This window comes from Carassius gibelio, chromosome B3 (assembly GCF_023724105.1).
Source record: "Carassius gibelio isolate Cgi1373 ecotype wild population from Czech Republic chromosome B3, carGib1.2-hapl.c, whole genome shotgun sequence".
NCBI lineage: Eukaryota > Metazoa > Chordata > Actinopteri > Cypriniformes > Cyprinidae > Carassius > Carassius gibelio.
In genome coordinates this window covers 4,791,202-4,804,849 of record NC_068398.1, presented here as the reverse complement: position 1 = coordinate 4,804,849, position 13,648 = coordinate 4,791,202, and the positions used below count along the sequence as shown (strand labels likewise).

Below are 13,648 nucleotides of genomic sequence, written 5' to 3'. Positions count from 1 at the left end.
CAAGCCAGAGAACTTTAAGCCCTGCATTTTGTCCCCCTCTGTCACTGTATTCATCATTTTTATTGTTTATAAACAAACCACATCCATCCCCCACACTTTTGAAAGGCTTGCTATGCCCCTGGGATCAATACATACATACTTACCAAGGGGAAAATTAAACATTGTAACACAGCTCAAGTGCTTCCAAAGAGGATTCGTTCCCTAACACATATTTTACATGTCTCAACTCTTTCTGAGTATGGTAATTTTACAACACTCAACACATTCAGGTGGGGAGGGCAAGCAAGAAGCTATCATATCTACACACTATATGAGATATGAGATTCTGTAAAGACGTCAGTTCACCATACCACATGAGGGATATTTATGAACAGGTTCCGTTGAAATTAGAGGACTTGTCTTTGGATACAATTGGCTATCACCAATACTGCTATAAAAGCTTTACAGGAAAAATCCAGACGAAGCGCTCAGGAGTGACAGCTCTATTTTATGACATTGGGCGGAACAATTTATACCCATACCCACGCTCAATTCAGTTAATTATTTCCAACTACGCCACAAGAATTTAATATAACCCCTAAGCTAAGGCACACACAGATCCTAATCACAGTTGGAGTCAGAGACATAGGTGATTGAAAACATATACAATTTATTAATTGTTAAAAAGACAGTCCTTTCGTGTAAAAGGTGTTGACCAGCAATCACTCTTCAATTTATTAAGTTCTAATGTTGGCTGCAGAGGATCCTGTGCATACCCAAGGGCAGTCTCAAGATAACACCTCTATGAAGAGCACCCCATTCAGTGCACACACTCCACGACTCATGTCAGAGAAGACCACGACTACAGTGAAGACCCTACCACCTAATTGGTCACGCATCTGCCCCCGGGTGCCCAGGCCCTGCCAACAAACAAAGAAAACAACATTAAAGAGCAGTGTTATGCAAAGCAAAATAAAAACAAAATAATGAAAATTGTCATGAATGCACCAGTATAATTCAAATCGCAAATGAAAAATGTAAATTTACTAATACAACAATTGAATTAAAAAAAACAGATGCAAAAGTACTCTTCTTTGAAAATACTAAACTAAAGAAAGTAAAGAAATAAACTAGAAAAAGGAACAACAAAAACTCAAACAAATCACGGAAACAGAGTCATCGTTCACTGGACAGTTCACTTGAAATGATTCACTCGAACAGCTCACTTAGAACGGTTTACCCAAGACGATTCAATCAGCTGTTCACTCGAGACGACTCGCTCGTGACAGAACAGCACACCAAAAACTAAACAAAACAAACACAAAACAGAACAGCAGCTGATGAGGCCCAGCACGAATAAAGCCTTATGATGAAGCTCAGAGCAGATAATGCTCATTCAGAAAGTCGGTACGGACCTTAGCGCATGCCTAAAAACAAGAGTTCTTCTCAGTTGGCTTAAGCTCAAACAGTATACTTACAAAGCATGCTGTCTCAGAATCACTATCCCCAAACTATGCGGTAAATGGAGCCGAAAGTCTCTGATAAACTCGTTGGCATGAAGCACAGATAGATCGTACACTACGCATACAGATTACTCGCCTAATCAGAGCGAACCATAAACATAAACTACAAACCACCGTCGCACACAAATGTTTCTCTTACCCGTCTCAAGTGTCCATATTCAACTCCCCAAACAAGCACATAGACCCGCCAGCGGCTAAAACAGCTTCGGCAAGTTTTACAAGCAGCACATTTTACGCTAACTCCAACAGAAAGTAACAGGGCGCATGGATGACGTAACAGCCCAGGATAACGACGCATGCCAAGGAACTGGTATCTCATGCTCTTATACACCCTGGACGCCTAGCCATTGACTAAACACTAAACGATGATGTAGGAGGGGTAATAACCCTTCCTGCTACAATCTTCCCCTCCTTTTTTTCGGGTTCCCCCACCACTGGTCCCCTGACCTGGTCACCTGACTCTCCTCTAACTGCACCCATCAAGGGGAGATCCAATGGCAACCCGTTCGTACCAGAATTGGCATGTGCCAGATGACCCGTCACTCGAGCAACACCAGGGGTCTCTGGCACAAGCACAACCAAGTCAACTTCATCTACCTCATCTACCTCATCTACCTGCAGTTCTTCCTGATCTTCTACTCCAACTCCAGGTTGACCGTCCGGCCGGACCTCTTTCCGGCCACAAGCCTTCAATAACGAGCGGTGGACACGTCGGACCTTACTCAGATCCTCCACGGGTGCACACCTCCCACCTCAGGGGGACGAACTACTTGGAACAACACCGGGCTCCACAAGTCTGCAATCTTATGCCGTCCTTTAAACGAATGATCTCGTAAATAAACAAGCTGGCCCTCTGACAAAGATAAGTCACGAACAAGTGAGTCATGTCGTTCCTTTCTTCGACCCGCAGCCGCAGGCGTTCCGTTGCCCCCTGAAAGGCAACTCTTAACCGCTTTTGGTGTTCTACGACCCAACTCTGTACACTACCTGCCATTGGCTCTAACACATTACCCAGCAGAAAGTCCAAGGGCATCCTAGGTTCTTGACCGAACATCAAGTAATAAGGAGACTCTCCTGTCCCCTGGTGAGGGGTGGTGTTATAACAGAAGATTACTTGCGATAAACACGAGGCCCAGTCTCTCTTCCTAGGGCCGGGCAGGGTTCGCAACAGGGTATACAGAGTGTGATTGAAACGCTCACATTGGCCATTTCCGGCCGGATGGTACGGCGTCGTACGTGACTTCTTAATGTGATAAAGCTCACAGAGCTGACGAATCAGGGCCGATTCAAAATTACGACCTTGGTCGGAATGAATGCGGCCCGGGACCCCAAACTTAAAAAACCACTCCTCGACCAAAACCTGCGCCACCGTCTCGGCTCGCTGGTCACGGGTAGGTATCGCCATGGAGAACTTACTGAATCGTCGGTCATGACCAAAATATTCTCATGGCCTGACTGAGAAGGTTCAAGTACCGTGAAATCAATGGCCAGAACCTCGTTAGGTCTGGAAGCCAACAAATGGCCCATGTAGCCTCATGCCACTGGTTGACTCTCTTTAGCAAGCTGGCACCGTTCACACTCCTTACACCAGTGAGCAATATCCGCGGACATACCCGGCCAGTAACACCGACGTCTAATCAACTAACTAGTCCTTTTGACTCCCTGATGACCATGCTGTTGATGCAGCTGCTCTAAAACTTCCTGCCTCAGAACCTCGGGCAATACTAACTGATAACACTCTTCTCCACCATCAGGACAGAAAATTTGTCGGTACAATACACCCTCCTTCTCCAGCAATCGGTCCCACTGCTGGAGCAGGGTGAGGACGGGCTTAGCCAGCAGGCGCCGTTCTTCGGGCATGGGACGCTTACCCCGTCTCCAAAACTGCAACAGTGGTCCAATGATGGAGTCATCCTCCTGCATAACACACAGGTCAAAAACAGAATAGCTAGGCAAGACAGTCATCTCATTTGCTACAGCATGCACAATGCCACGTGGTCTTACGGCCTGCTGCAGTAACTCCGGCACCGAAATACCGGCCGCCAAGCCCTCAACATCGTCCAGATTGACAGGGTTCTGGCAGGACAGAGCGTCCGCATTACCATTACTCCTCCCGGACCTATACCTCACCTCAAAATCGAAGGCAGCCAGCTCAGCAGCCCAGCGCTGCTCGGCGGCCCCAAGCTTTGCCGTGGTCAAATGACTCAGGGGGTTATTGTCGGTAAACACAAGACACTTATGTCCCAACAAATACTCCCTGAATTTCTCCACCATGGCCCACTTGAGTGCCAGAAACTCCAATTTCATGGAACTGTAATTACTCATGTTACGCTCAGTGGGCCTCAAACTTGTAGTGGCATAAGCTATGAGGCACACTTTCCCGTCATTTTCTTGAGAAAGTACAGCGCCTAAGCCGCCATGGCTAGCGTCTACCTCCAAGATGAAGGTTCGGGAGAAATCTGCATAAGCTAGTACCGGTGCAGAGATAAACTTACTCTTCAATGCCTCAAATGACTCCTGACACTGTTGTGTCCACACCTGAACTAAACTCTGCCCCTTCCTTTTCCCTAACTTACCTCCAACAACTTCGGCTACCAGTCTATGTAAGGGAGCCGCCAGCTTGGCGAAACCCTCAATGAAGCGCCTATAGTAGCTTGCGAGCCCCAAGAAGGTCCTCAATTCTGAGACGACCGTAGGGCAACGCCACTGCGCAACAGCCTCAATCTTGCCCAGGTCAGTCGCCACTCCCTGAGCCGATATAACATGCCCCAAGTATCTTACCTCCTGTTTGAAAAAAAACGCATTTCTGCAAGTTTGCCTTCAACCCTTCTCTCTTCAACCGGTCCAAGACCATTTCCAGCCTCTGTAAATCCTGAGCTACTGAAGTAGAAAACACAACGATGTCGTCAAGATATAACAAAAGCGACTGACATTGCTGGTCACCAAACAAACGCTCCATCAACCTCTGAAACGTACTTGGCGCGTTGCAGAGGCCGAACGGCATACGATTGAATTCGAATAGCCCAAAGGGTGTACAGAATGCGGTCTTCGGCCTATCATGTTCCGACACCGGGACCTGCAGGTACCCGCTGGCTAAATCCAGTGTGAAAAACCAGCGGGCCCTGGACAATGAATCTAACGATTCCTCGATACTAGGAAGGGGAAAGACATCCTTTCTAGTTTTGGCGTTCAAATGACGGTAGTCCATGCACATGCGCAGGCTACCGTCTTTTTTCTTTACCAATACGATGGGCGATGCGTATGGACTACTGCTCTCACGTACTATACCAGCTTCCGACAGATGATTAATATGAGTTTTGACTACCTCATATTCTGAAGGGGGAATGCGGCTATACCGCTGCCGCACGGGGACGTCATCCAAGACCGGTATATCATGGGAGATTAGACGGGATGCAACCTAAATCTCCCTCATGGCAGGAGAACACTGCTTGATACTTGCGTAGGAAGTCCCTAACTTGATCCTGCTCTGCAGCAGGCAGAACGGATAAGTCGAGAGACTCAATCTGGTTAAGCAAAGGAGACTCCCCCCCTGCACTATGGGACTGAACTGTGGCGACTGTGGCCTTAACTTCAACGACCCCCTGTGGCAGGTTAACCAAGTAGACCTCCTTCAGACTCCCCACCACGGTGGTAGGGCGGAGCACCACATCAGCTGCCCCAACATTTACCACGGGCCCATATGCAGTACCTCGGCTTACCGGTACCAAGGCCGGCGAGGCCAAAAGCCCAGCAGGAAGGCCAGACACGGGGGCTCGAATAACACAGTTCGGCCCTCAAATTGGTCCGAACAGGTTGTAGCGACCCACTTAATGGTGCCTCCAGGAATGCGTCGCGCTCTACGCCCACGCATCCGCACTCCACCTACCTGTTTAGAGTGGTCTTTTTCACTCACGTGTTGACAATGCTGAAAGGCCCTCAAAACACCTGGAAATTTCATAACCACAGGGAGATCAAAAAGTGCCGTGCCGTGTTGGCCAAAGAGCTCCTGGTAGTACCGGCTAAGTATATTCATCCCCAACACTCCGGGGATGCCTGCACTCAGCCCACCAGGAGGATCCCTAACCACCTGGACACCACACCCTGTAACCAACCTGCCACACATTTCTACATCCAGCTCCAAATAACCGATGTACGGGATCTCCAGCCCATTAGCCGCTCTTAGCTGCAACCACTGACAGCCCTGCAACTGGTCCCGCCCCCAAGGCTCGAAATGTTGACGAAAACAACTTTCTACAATAGTCGACACCATTGCCCCAGTGTCGACTTAACAAGGTACTAACACTCCTCCTATAGAGACGGTCAAATGAGGACACGAGGAGATCAAGCGAGAAAATGGATTATGTGTATCTGTGGGATGGGAGTCAGCTACCTCCCCACCAAGATCGTGACTCTGCGACCTGGCGGGAGCTAGATTTCTGCCAGCCGAGGAGAGCGCGGTTGACCGTGTGTAATAGTAGAGGGACCGGCTACCGGCTGGGGAGGACGAGCCCGGCCCCCATCGCACTCGCGAGCATAATGACCCGGGCGCTGACACCGTCTACATATGACTGGACTCGGACGCGATGATCTAGCGTGCATGTACGGGGTTTGGAGACAAGCAACGGTCTGTGTGAGCTGGTTCAATTGTTGCTGTTGCTGTCAGAACATTTCGCGCAGTTTGCATCTCATCTCATCTCAGACTGTTGTGGGGGGTTTTGCCTATCAGCAAAGGTGGCCCCACGTACCCCATACTGAAGGCCGTAGGCTACCGGGACGGACTGGCTACGTCCCCTTACACCCCCAGGCATCCCCTCACGTTCCCACCTAATTGCTTCTCTACGAACTTCTAATAACGTAGCAGTAGGCTCACGACGAACTAATTGTTTAAGCTCACGTCGCAGAGTATTATTGGACACGTGCTCCACAAATTGATCCCGCAATACAATCTCAGAATTCGCGACAGCATTAGGTGCTTGGTTCTTAACCCGCTCTAAAAGAGCCATAAGCGCAAGGGAGAATTCTAACAATGTCTCACCTTCCTGTTGCTTCCTTGAAAAGAAAGATTCTTGCAAAGCGACGTACAACTCTGAACACCCATAAAGCTCTTGCAATGCTTTAATAATTTTATCAGGATCTCCGCGCTCTGCCTCAGGACGATACCGAATCTCCTCTCGGGCCTCCCCTTCCAGGTGGTAGAATACAAAAAAAGCTTGTTCAGCGGTCCCCGTATACCGCGCCCTCATGCAAGCCCGTGCCTCTTCGACCCATTCATCGACACTTATACCAGATTTACCGCTAAATTTTGGGCATCGACGCTCTCGCGGCACAAAAACTAATCGTTCTGGTGCACTAGCACCAGAAGATTGGGAACCTACAGGTGGAGCAGTCGAAGTACCAGCCAAGGCTTCACCATCCCCGGAAACACCAACCACAGGCGCCTGTAGCTGTTCCATCCTGGCATTATCAGCCCTTAACTGGGCTACCAACTCCCGCAACCCCTGTAATTCTTCCTCCATTTCGGATGAAATTTAAAGTAAACTTACCACCCCGGAGAAAAGCCACCTGCCCTTACACCAAGCTGCTGTTCTGTTTAAAAAAAAAAAAAAAAAAGAATCACAACCATAAAGACAATACAAACAACACAAACCTATTGTCTCTGACCCAATCTAGTGATAAATCCTGCCGACTACGCCAAAATGTGACGAAGTGCTCGGGAGTGACGGCTCTATTTTATGACATTGGGCGGAACAATTTATACCCACGCTCAATTCAGTTAATTATTTCCGACTACGCCACTTGGGGGATTTCGCCCCAAGAATTTAATATAACCCCTAAGCTAAGGCACACACAGATCCTAATCACAGTTGGAGTCAGAGACATAGGTGATTGAAAAACATATACAATTTATTAATTGTTAAAAAGACAGTCCTTTCGTGTAAAAGGTGTTGACCAGCAATCACGCTTCAATTTATTAAGTTCTAATGTTGGCTGCAGAGGATCCTGGGCATGCCCAAGGGCAGTCTCAAGATATCACCTCTATGAAGAGCACCCCATTCAGTGCACACACACCAGCACAGCACACACTCCACGACTCATGTCAGAGAAGACCACGACTACAGTGAAGACCATACCACCTAATTGGTCACGCATCTGCCCCCGGGTGCCCAGGCCCTGCCAACAAACAAAGAAAACAACATTAAAGACCAGTGTTATGCAAAGCAAAATAAAAACAAAATAATGAAAATTGTCATGAATGCAGCAGTATAATTCAAATCGCAAATAAAAAATGTAAATTTTGAAAATGTAAAAAATGTAAAACAGTTGGTCAGCTGTTCCAAGTTTGTATGCACATCCAACTGCTTCATCTACAGTAATGCTGAGCTGTATATGAGGTTCGACTTAATACACTCATGTTGTTGCACCTTGGAGAATGTGAGTTCATGAGAGATGTCTTTGTCTCCCTGTAACCGTCTTGCCAATTTCTTACTGCGGTATTCAGGATTAGGAAAATGTTGAATTTCCAATGTCTTCATGTACAAGTTGCACATGGATCTTAGCTGGACAACCTCTTTGCAATCAATCACATTCCTAAGAATGTAATCCTTTACCACACAATATGACTTGTTATGTGCTGCTATCTTCTGGGCCTCAGTGTTGTCTGCTGCCTTTTCTACTCTCTCCCTTGCACGCTCATGGGTTTGGTACTCTGTGTTGAAATTGTTTCTGCATGATGGATGATAATTACTGTAGCTTCCATTGCAAAAAGGTCCTTGCCCTGCACTTTGCGATAAAGAGCCTCTTTCTTTAATTCTTGTGCCCTAGGTTTAATAACTTTCCAGCCTGGTTCCTTGTGTTTCCAACTCTAAAACTTTGTAAGCTCTTCAGTCTTGCCATTGAACTTGGAGTTTGCTTTGTCAAAGAAAATGCACTGATTGGGAAACAAGAAGGAACACCTTCTTGGAGCTCCTTCAGATTGAACTGACAGTCATTTGACATGGCGCAGAGAGTCCCTTTTCAATGATAATGATTCACCAGATGAAGAAGCCTTTGACACTTAAATGATTTATTTTCCCTGTAAAGCTTTTATAGCAATATTGGTGATAGCCAATTCTATCCAAAGACAAGTCCTCTAATTTCAATGGAATCTGTTCACAAATATCCCTCATGTGGTATGGTGAACTGACGTCTTCACAGAGTCTCATATCTCATATCCTCCACCCAACTAAGCTACCAACACTGCTAGTCAAGAATACAGATTCGATTTCCGAAAGCCTGTGATTATAGTAAAAACTGTCGAAAATCACTTTAAGTTATGACTATAAAGGTATATCTTAATTATAGTTTCAAGTACTTACTGAAATTTTTCCAAAAGAGAGAGCAGTGGGACATGGCGATCTGCGGGTACGAACCGACGACTGCCAACTGCCAACTGCAAAGCCCCAAAATTAAAAAAAACTTGCAGTTTATGCTCAGTCAACTTTTTGGACCTTTTTCTATTTTTTCTGTAGTTTATTTATTTATTTTATTATTATTTTTATTTATTTAAGTTAATTTGCTTTGTTTTGTTAACTTCAAAAGTAAAACTATTTTAAATAACTTCAGTTTCAGGATAGGTGAAGTAAAAGGTTAAAATCAACCCTATTTCAGGCTACTAAGTATAATAAAAACGCTGTCAAATGAACTTTTTTTTGCTCTTTTTGACCACAGATGGTCAAGATGTTATAAAACATGACAAATAAAAATTTCTGGGGTCATAATTGTATTGTATTGAAAAATGTGTCCATTTGTCTCTGTGAGTAGTTTACATCAAAAGTTATGCCACTTTAAATCATATTTAGATTTTTCAGGTTTGGTGCAAAGGGTTAAAAATAAAGTATTTTGGACATTATTTCAGCTTGGTACCCAATTTAATCTTAAAATAGACACTTGAGTGATAAAGAATATGTTGTGGAAAAAAAAAACACCCTATGCGCTTGAGAAAGCGAAAAAATAGTTGATCCTCTACACATCTTTGTTCATTTTTTGCTATTTTGTCCAGAAATAAGGTCAATATGTTGTGAAATGTCAAAAATAACCATTCCATTATATTCCTGGGGTCAGAATTGTATGGGAAAATGTGTTTATTTGTCTCTGTATGTTGTTTACTTCTAATGTTATGCCACTTTCTACATCACTTTTTGATTTTTTGGATTCCGGTCGGGTGCAGCAAAGGGTTAAAAAAGAACCCTTTGGGACATTATTTCAGCTTGGCACCTGGCAGATTATGAAAATAGACACTTTAAGGATTTAAAAAAATCAGGTGGCATAAAAAAAGCCGGGGGGTGCGCGTGGACCCCTATTTCCATCTAGACTAAAAGGTTAGAACTCGCTCTCTGACTCTGAGTACTCTTCTTACAAATTAATAAATTACAGTTGCTTTCTTTCAGAAATTAGTCACCAAATATGAAAACTAGAGTCTTTAAGCTTTCAGTGAATATATAGTTTGTCAAGATTACTTTAAATTCAGACTAAGATATCACAGTTTAAAATGACAAGTGGGCCCACAGGTTAAGACTAGAAACATCTGAAATAATGATCATTGTTTTTACCAAATTCAACATTGAGAACCGTTTTCTGCAAGCTTTTTTCAAGAAAAATTAAAACATTTTGTTTTTATTTTAATAATAATTCAAAATTAATGTATACAGTTCAACAGCAAAATCTGTGTGATTTTTTTTTTTGTCAAAACAAATTTTTTTACATCTATAAATAACTGCAAGGCAAGCTGCAGGAACACACTGAGATGCCAGCAGACCACAATATCAGTCACCTTAATGCTTTATGTGGAGTGTCTAGTGTACTCAAAACTGCACTCGAAAGCGTGTGCTCACTTTATAGGGCTTGAGTCTAAAAAATATGTTTTATCAGATTAAATCTTGCATACTGTGTTAAACTAAGAAAGATTTTTTTTATGTACTTCAGTACCCAGCAAACATTAGACCGATGGCAACGTTTTCAAGATGCTTCAAGAATATGCTTCCACACAGCCAATACCATTCTTCTCAAATGTGGACAGTGGACAGTTCAACATGCTCCTCTTTCCTCCAGTTCATGCTCGTTCAGGCTGCAGTGTCATTCTCTCATAAACTTTAGATATGGTGCTGACTCCAGTCATGGAGTATTTCACTACTCTTAGGCAGTCGCTGGTGGCAGACTTTCTGGATGATAATGATGCTGTTGAAGTTGTTGAGGGTCAGTTTGAAGATCTGTGTTTGTCTTTCGTCAGGTGGCAAGGATTGTCGTGCAGATGCAGCTGCGCTGTAGGATGGAGGCAGCGGTGGTGGCTGAATCTGGTGCTGCTGTGGCATTTCTCTAAAGGTGTGAAGCCAGGAGTCCAGATCAAAGTCTGAGGGAATAAAGAGAAGAATTCTGAGTAATATGATCTGTTCTTTTATCTTCACATGCTACAGAACTATAATTTTAGTTCATTCCTAAATTACATTGAAATGTATTTCTCTGCGTTCTGCTGCTTCATGCCTGTTATTTAATACAAATAAAAATGTCTATGTTCTTTTGACTTATCTTTTTGTTTGTTTTTCCACTTTTTATAACCTCTTAATTTGTTTCCACGTTTCCAAACTCTCTTTTACGTTATTCAGGGCTGTTATGCTAAATGTACATTTTATTTTTGGAAATACCATGATTCTAAATCCAGGGTATGACTTCTACAATTATTTTCCCATATTTCTTTTTCATTTCATTGCTAATTAGACTGTCCAACACATCAAGATCGATCTTAGATGTGACATTCCCAGACCCCATTTTTGCCATCCAAGCCTTTACCTGGAACGTGTCCTCTTTCCCTCCAACCCGTTCTCATTAATCTTGTTACTGCTGCATTTTCGTTTCTATTCATTCTCTGTATTTTTATTAGTATTACCGTTAAGTGCCACTAGGGGCGCTGTAGCTTCAGAGTGAGCTTTGTATGCAGAGAAGAGGTTAATTTCCGCAGAAGAAGCGATCTCTCGAGAGAAAGAAATATGTATGACTAAAGTGTGGTCACTAAGCAAAGTTTAAGAGAGATAAGATAAACAGAAAGAAGAAGAAAAAGACTGAAACTAATTCCTCTCTCGGTACTGAGCCAACGAGGTATGTTTTGTATGTTGTATTTGTCAAAATAGTTTTATCTGTCAGATTTCTTTCTTTAAGCTAATTATTGTTTGTTCTGTGCTTTTAGAGAAAATCTTACTGTGATTAATTGTTGATGTGAAATAAAGCTAATAGTTTCAGATTTTTTTTTTTAAGTTGGTACATGAATTATTAATTCATCGACTCATTCAACACAAAACCGAAAAAAGACTAATCACCGGTAATTGTCGACGGTTTTAGAGGACAGTATAAATCCCGGAGAGGCGAGCAGTTCACAGTATTTCACACATTTACACAAACATCAAACACACTTTACAGCTTGTTTAAGCGACGTTTTACAGACTCGTTTCTGTTTTGTTTTCATCGGGATCATTTAACGTTACTGCTGTAGCAGCATGTGAGGAAAAAATTAATTCATTCAGAGCTGAGCGATTTCGACTGCTTTTGTGCTTCGTTTTGATGGTTGTAGTTGAACTGTTAGTGAATGCCCAGTAATAATAATAAAACTAAATAAATAAATATTTATCTGTGAAGGGTACTGGTGGGAATCGATCTCAAGTAGCCTATTGCTGCTACCATTTTAATTTTTACCTTTTTTTTCTCCGCTGACATCTGGATTATTTTTACTTGTAAAAATTGAAATAGGTCTGCATTGCAACTGTATTTCCAAACACATTTTGTTCCTGTAATGAGTAATGAACGTTTTTCACATTTTGAAGATTTGAAATTTCAAATCTATTCATAAATGGGAATATATGAAGTTTGACACAGGAAGCATTAAATATTGCTTTGAAAAATGTTATGATCATTGTCAGTTTATGTACAGAAAAATCAAGTTTAGGATTACTATGGTCATGTTAGGCTATGGTGTTGTAAGATAGTTTTTAGTGTCATAAGTGTTTGTTTGTTATTGTCAGTAATTTATCAATAATTTATTTATTTTGTCAATGTCATATTTTGATAAATAACTGTACTTCAGTAAAGCAGTTTTATATTCTTTTATATCCTCAAATCTGGTCCCAACAGCAAACACTGAGAATAAAGAGAGATGATATGAATGTCTTGTTGAATGGGTGTTGATAGAGGCTCATCAATATTAACAGTGCTGCTGAAAAGACTCTTTATTTTCATGTAAATAGTTCTGGTTTTCAACTCATTTATTATGCTGATGCCTCAGATCTCCTGTAAATTGCCACTTTAAGCTAATTTCCTTGGTGTCAACAATACTTTTTTTTCTGTGTTTAGTTTTTCAACTGTTTTTCTTACCATTATTTATGTTTAAATATATATATATATATATATATATATATATATATTAACATTGTGTTGTAAAACCGATCTTGGTAAGGTGTTTTTTTTTTCATCTTCTCTCATGCTGCAATTCACCTTCAGTGAAGCTCCTCCCACAGGAATCACATCAGTGAAGCTCCTCCCACAGGAATCACATCATCAGTGAAGCTCCTCCCACAGGAATCACATCATTCATGAAGATCCTCCCACATGAATCACATCATCATTGAAGCTCCTCCCACAGGAATCACATCATCAGTGAAGCTCCTCCCACATGAATCACATAATCAGTGAAGCTCCTCCCACATGAATCACTTAATCAGTGAAGCTCCTCCCACTGTAGTTCACCAATAATTGCTGGAACATCTCATCAGTTCAGAAGAGAAGAAGAGCTGAAATCTGTGAAGTCTGAGTTTATTGAAGAGGACAGAGAGAAGATGAGAGATCAAGAAGCCTCAACCCTCAGAATCAAACACACTGAAGATACTGAACAAACAGGTTGGTGTTTATTATTGATTTCTCATTCATCCGTGATTCTGAAAAACTCGATTAAATCAGATTTAGTTAAATGGTTGATTCGCAGTTTTATTTTGCAGCCATTTTAACCACATTTTTATTTCTATACAGTTTGCTTTTTATACATCAAAAGTAAACACAATTGATCTAGTAAGTAATGACTTAAGCAAAATCTGATTAGCTAGTTACTAATTTATTTCCCATAAATTATA

The 13,648-nt window shown here is 42.6% G+C and overlaps 1 protein-coding gene and 1 long non-coding RNA gene across 47 annotated transcripts in view; one reads left to right on the top strand and one right to left on the bottom strand.

The window, feature by feature from the left end:
- LOC127952627 (uncharacterized) overlaps window positions 1–13,648 on the bottom strand; it is a 117,816-nt gene that overhangs the window by 55,030 nt on the left and 49,138 nt on the right. The window lies entirely within an intron of this gene.
- The window catches only part of LOC127952544 (zinc finger protein 501), a 149,857-nt gene that overhangs the window by 88,515 nt on the left and 47,694 nt on the right, over window positions 1–13,648 (top strand). For 3 of the 45 annotated variants that reach the window (XM_052551140.1, XM_052551143.1, XM_052551142.1), the window contains exon 2: window positions 13,052–13,418. The exons of 24 other annotated variants lie outside the window; for them this stretch is intronic. In XM_052551140.1, coding sequence (XP_052407100.1) covers window positions 13,358–13,418 — 61 coding nt within the window. In that variant the 5' untranslated portion in view covers window positions 13,052–13,357. Of the gene's footprint in view, window positions 1–10,767; window positions 11,631–13,022; window positions 13,419–13,648 lie in introns of those variants that run through there. 18 more of the 45 variants (XM_052551118.1, XM_052551119.1, XM_052551120.1 and 15 more) reach the window with 12 other exon arrangements.